Raw genomic sequence first — 5,919 nt, 5'->3', positions numbered from 1 at the left:
CGACGGGGCACTTCATGCCGCGAACGCTCACTCGCCCTCTGGCAAACGCCAACAGGATCCTTCGCTCCAGGGCGTTCCTGACGCTGTGAACGTCATCCAAGTGGCGTCGCAGGCGCCAAGACGGCCGGTGACATACAGGGCAGCGATTCTTAAACTTAGAAGGCGTCATCTTCACTCCGCGAGAGTCAGATAGCGAATAAGGGGGGGGCACATCCGCACATCCGGCTATATGTGCAGGCGGGTGGGCGTGCTTCCCCGATCAAGCCTAATTGGCGACACCTGGCCTCGTTCGACCCCGAAATCGGGGCCGGATCCCCGGGCGTGCTTCCCTCTAATCAAGCCCTAATTGGCGACACCTGCTCCCAATTCGGGGGGCGTCCAATCAGGGGAAGCTCCTGAGATTGGCTTCCAGTTAAGCCTAATTGGCAACACCTGGGCCTCGTTCGGACCCCGAAATCGGGGCCGGATCCCCGGGTAAACGCGTCCCGATAGCCGCGCGGCGATTCCCCGGAGGGCGGGAGGCCATGTTACGACTCTAAGACGGGTTAGGGAAAAGGCGGGTTAGGGAGCCCCGTCCTGCGGGCGAACGTCCGGCGGGGGGGGGGGGGGGACGGGGGGGACCAGGACCACCACCACCACCACCACCACCACCACCACCACCACCTGCTTCTCTTTGCCCTACCAGGGGCACGACCCGTCCGGGGCCGTGCGTGTCGGTGGGTGTAATCCGTGCTTAAGTGTGGGATGCCACGGTTCGAAGGGAGCTCCAGCCAGCCTGGACCCCGCGGTTCGAAGGGAGCTCCAGCCAGCCTGGACCCCGCGGTTCGGAGGGAGCTCCAGCCAGCCTGGACCCCGCGGTTCGGAGGGAGCTCCAGCCTGGATGGGTCTTAGCAGGGCCGGGGCAAAGTCAGGCTACAGCCCGCCTCGGGGGGCCCCGACGTCCCGCTAGGGTGATTTTTGACTTCCGTAAAAATGTTTAAAAATGCATTCCTCCGGGGGAAGCCGTATGTTGCCGGAAAGGCCAGAGTCTGGAGAATAAAACGGTGTGGTTCTCTGGTTCCTGGGACGCCCGCAGGCGGAATTAAAAATCAAAAACCCAAACCCTGGTCCAAGGGTTAGGGTAGGCACTTTCCCGGGCACCAGCGGCCTCGAGAGTAGGATCAATAGGCCCGGGAGAATGCCCCGATCACGCCTGTATCACTCCCATCATCCTGGGATAAAGTTGAATTTTCGGACTTCCAGAGAGGGCCCATGCAGCAGCCGGCCGTGTCCGCAGCGGCTCACTGTCCTCGGCCTAGGTGCCCCGGAGGCCCCGGTGATTTTTCCCACTTCCATAAAATTTTTTAAAAATGCATTTCCCCGGGGAAAGCCGCATATTGCCGGAAAGGCCAGAGTCCGGAGAACACTCTGGTGTGGTTCTCTGGTTCCTGGGACGCCCGCAGGCGGAATTAAAAATCAAAAACCCAAACCCTGGTCCAAGGGTTAGGGTAGGCACTTTCCCGGGCACCAGCGGCCTCGAGAGTAGGATCAATAGGCCCGGGAGAATGCCCCGATCACGCCTGTATCACTCCCATCATCCTGGGACAAAGTTGAATTTTCGGACTTCCAGAGAGGGCCCATGCAGCAGCCGGCGGTATCCGCAGCGGCTCACTGTCCTCGGCCTCGGCGCCCCGGAGGCCCCGGTGATTTTTCCCACTTCCATAAATTTTTTTAAAAATGCATTTCCCCGGGGAAAGCCGCATATTGCCGGAAAGGCCAGAGTCCGGAGAACACTCTGGTGTGGTTCTCTGGTTCCTGGGACGCCCGCAGGCGGAATTAAAAATCAAAAACCCAAACCCTGGTCCAAGGGTTAGGGTAGGCACTTTCCCGGGCACCAGCGGCCTCGAAAGTAGGATCAATAGGCCCGGGAGAATGCCCCGATCACGCCTGTATCACTCTCATCATCCTGGGACAAAGTTGAATTTTCGGACTTCCAGAGAGGGCCCATGAAGCAGCCGGCGGTGTCCGCAGCGGCTCACTGTCCTCGGCCTCGGCGCCCCGGAGGCCCCCGGTGATTTTTCCACTTCCATAAAATTTTTTAAAAATGCATTTCCCCGGGGAAAGCCGCATATTGCCGGAAAGGCCAGAGTCCAGAGAACACTCTGGTGTGGTCGAATCGTCTTTAAGTCGTTCACAGAAGCCGAGATAACCGTTCAAAGTTTGTCCAAAGCATTGCCGCCCGTGAAAAAAAAATCGACCCTTCACCCCGGCTCCGTCGATAGGTAGGATTTCAGGACCTTACGGAGAAAAACCCCACCGGCGGGATTATAGGAGCGAGTTCGGAAAGAGGGCTTGGAGCGGAAAAAGCCAAAGTTTTTCGATCCAGGCCGGTTCTAGGGGTCTACTGGAGCTAGGGTAAGGCGGATTTAGGCCCCTTTTTCGGCTTTTTTCCAGCATTTTAAGCCCTTTTTCCAGATTTTGTCTCCGGTTCTCTGGAAGTCTGGGGCGGTAAGGCAGCGGGCTCCGGCCGGTCCGGTGTGTCTCCTCGGTCCTTCTGAAGGGCCTGGGGCATCTCCGGCTCGGTTCTGAGCTCCTTGGAAGCGTGAAAGCTCGGTCGAAGGCGGGCAGGGCAAAGGCTGCAGACAGTGCTCTGTGGACGGCTTGGAGCTGTCCGAGGTGCTGGCTGGAGCTCTGAGCCCTGGCTGTGGGCTCCGGTCGGTCCGGTGTGTCTCCTCGGTCCTTCTGAAGGGCCTGGGGCATCTCCGGCTCGGTTGTGAGCTGCGTGAAAGCTCGGTCGAAGGCGGGCAGGGCAAAGGCTGCAGACAGTGCTCTGTGGACGGCTTGGAGCTGTCCGAGGTGCTGGCTGGAGCTCTGAGCCCTGGCTGTGGGCTCCGGTCGGTCCGGTGTGTCTCCTCGGTCCTTCTGAAGGGCCTGGGGCATCTCCGGCTCGGTTGTGAGCTGCGTGAAAGCTCGGTCGAAGGCGGGCAGGGCAAAGGCTGCAGACAGTGCTCTGTGGACGGCTTGGAGCTGTCCGAGGTGCTGGCTGGAGCTCTGAGCCCTGGCTGTGGTGCGCACGGCCCCCTTGGTTCCATCACAGCTGCCCTCGGGGAGCTGAGGTGTTCCCTGGAGGTGGTACGCCCGGCTTTGGTTGCGGTGAAGCCCCGGTCCCCGGTGCGCACGGCCCCCTTGGTTCCATCACAGCTGCCCTCGGGCAGCTGAGGTGTTCCCTGGAGGTGGTACGCCCGGCTTTGGTTGCGGTGAAGCCCCGGTCCCCGGTGCGCACGGCCCCCTTGGTTCCATCACAGCTGCCCTCGGGCAGCTGAGGTGTTCCCTGGAGGTGGTACGCCCGGCTTTGGTTGCGGTGAAGCCCCGGTCCCCGGTGCGCACGGCCCCCTTGGTTCCATCACAGCTGCCCTCGGGCAGCTGAGGTGTTCCCTGGAGGTGGTACGCCCGGCTTTGGTTGCGGTGAAGCCCCGGTCCCCGGTGCGCACGGCCCCCTTGGTTCCATCACAGCTGCCCTCGGGGAGCTGAGGTGTTCCCTGGAGGTGGTACGCCCGGCTTTGGTTGCGGTGAAGCCCCGGTCCCCGGTGCGCACGGCCCCCTTGGTTCCATCACAGCTGCCCTCGGGCAGCTGAGGTGTTCCCTGGAGGTGGTACGCCCGGCTTTGGTTGCGGTGAAGCCCCGGTCCCCGGTGCGCACGGCCCCCTTGGTTCCATCACAGCTGCCCTCGGGGAGCTGAGGTGTTCCCTGGAGGTGGTACGCCCGGCTTTGGTTGCGGTGAAGCCCCGGTCCCCGGTGCGCACGGCCCCCTTGGTTCCATCACAGCTGCCCTCGGGCAGCTGAGGTGTTCCCTGGAGGTGGTACGCCCGGCTTTGGTTGCGGTGAAGCCCCGGTCCCCGGTGCGCACGGCCCCCTTGGTTCCATCACAGCTGCCCTCGGGCAGCTGAGGTGTTTCCTGGAGGTGGTACGCCCGGCTTTGGTTGCGGTGAAGCCCCGGTCCCCGGTGCGCACGGCCCCCTTGGTTCCATCACAGCTGCCCTCGGGCAGCTGAGGTGTTCCCTGGAGGTGGTACGCCCGGCTTTGGTTGCGGTGAAGCCCCCTGTCCCCGGTGCGCACGGCCCCCTTGGTTCCATCACAGCTGCCCTCGGGCAGCTGAGGTGTTCCCTGGAGGTGGTACGCCCGGCTTTGGTTGCGGTGAAGCCCCCGGTCCCCGGTGCGCACGGCCCCCTTGGTTCCATCACAGCTGCCCTCGGGCAGCTGAGGTGTTCCCTGGAGGTGGTACGCCCGGCTTTGGTTGCGGTGAAGCCCCCGGTCCCCGGTGCGCACGGCCCCCTTGGTTCCATCACAGCTGCCCTCGGGCAGCTGAGGTGTTCCCTGGAGGTGGTACGCCCGGCTTTGGTTGCGGTGAAGCCCCCTGTCCCCGGTGCGCACGGCCCCCTTGGTTCCATCACAGCTGCCCTCGGGCAGCTGAGGTGTTCCCTGGAGGTGGTACGCCCGGCTCTGTGTTGCGTGGAAGCCCGGACTTGCGGTGTGCACGTGGCCGGTGTCTCCTCTGGCTTCCCCCGGGAAGCCGGAGGTCCACCGGTTCTCGGGCACCCTGCTTCGGTCCGTCTCTGTCCTCCGTAGTCGTGTGCATGCTGCCTCGGTGGACCATCCAGCTTCTCCCGAGAGAAGCTGGATGGTCCACGGGCCTTGTGTGCACTTCTGCGTTGGGAGGACAGGGACCCTCGCTGGTTCAGCGAGATCTTTTAAAGTCCTATGACCTTACCAGGGTCACAGGGCTGAGAAAAACTCTAAGTCCTGCCTGCACTTAGTGCAATTTTTTGACTAATTATAGCTGCCTTACCAGGGGAACAGAGCTGAGAAAAACTCTAAGTGCAGGCAGGACTCAGTGCAATTTTTTGACTCAATTATAGCTGCCTTACCAGGGGAACAGAGCTGAGAAAAACTCTAAGTGCAGGCAGGACTCAGTGCAATTTTTTGACTCAATTATAGCTGCCTTACCAGGGGAACAGAGCTGGAAAAATTTCTAAGTGTGGGATCTGCAATGGTTTGCAGATCCGGGGCACAATCGACGCTTCACCCCGGCTCCGTCGATAGGTAGGATTTCGGGACCTTATGCAGAAAAACCCCACCGGCGGGATTACAGGAGCGAGTTGGAAAAGAGGACTTGGAGCGAAAAATGACAAAGTGTTTTGATCCAGGGCAGTTCTAGGGGTCTTCCGAAGCTCAGATAAGGCGGATTTAGGCCCCTTTTTCGGCTTTTTCCAGCATTTTAAGCCGTTTTACCAGATTTTCTCTCCGGTTCTCTGGAACTCTGGGGCGGTAAGGCAGCGGGCTCCCGCCGGTCCGGTGAGTCTCCTGGGTCCATCTGATGGACCCGTGGCCTCTCTGGGTCGGTTGTGAGCTCCGTGGAAGTGACGAAGCACGGTCAAAGGCGGACCGGGCTCAGGCCGAAAACGGCGCGCCCTGAGCGGCTCTGCAGCTCTCCCAAGCGCCCGTTGGAGGTCTGAGCTCCAGGTTTGACCTTTCCATACAACCAAACAGCACCACACAAGTACACCTGACCGAACAGCACTCGTGGCTCGCCATGGAGGGCCCCCGTCGGCCCCCGGCACTCTGTGTGTCGGCGCTTCGACGGAGGGTTCCTCCAGCCTTGCGAGCTCGTCTCCAGGCCCGGGCATTGGGTGTTTCGGGGCTGTGCGCCCCGCCCTCAGTCCCAGCCCGCGGCCGTCCTGTCGGTAGCGAGACCGAGACGCCCCGTCTTTCCCAGCGGTTCTACACTGTCAGCCCGCTGCGGGCAGGGCAGGGTGGCGCGCGTCCTCCGCTCGGAGCCCAGAGCGCGCCTCCTGACCCCCGAAGCAGCGGTGCCCGCAGAAGGTCATGTGATTTCTCAAACCCTGTCTCTCCGTCGCCCTTATAAGTTCTCGGATGTAGGGC

At 61.8% G+C, this 5,919-nt stretch overlaps 1 protein-coding gene across 1 annotated transcript in view; it reads right to left on the bottom strand.

The window, feature by feature from the left end:
- LOC116716448 (uncharacterized) overlaps nt 1-477 on the bottom strand; it is a 1,313-nt gene extending 836 nt beyond the window's left edge. The window contains exon 1 of the mRNA XM_032557283.1: nt 1-477. Within this exon, the coding sequence (XP_032413174.1) occupies nt 1-169 (169 nt within the window). The 5' untranslated portion in view covers nt 170-477.
- Nucleotides 478-5,919: the final 5,442 nt, after the last annotated feature.

This window comes from Xiphophorus hellerii, unplaced genomic scaffold (assembly GCF_003331165.1).
Source record: "Xiphophorus hellerii strain 12219 unplaced genomic scaffold, Xiphophorus_hellerii-4.1 PGA_scaffold_58__1_contigs__length_500000, whole genome shotgun sequence".
In the NCBI taxonomy this organism is placed as follows: domain Eukaryota; kingdom Metazoa; phylum Chordata; class Actinopteri; order Cyprinodontiformes; family Poeciliidae; genus Xiphophorus; species Xiphophorus hellerii.
This window is presented reverse-complemented; position numbering and strand designations above follow the sequence as displayed.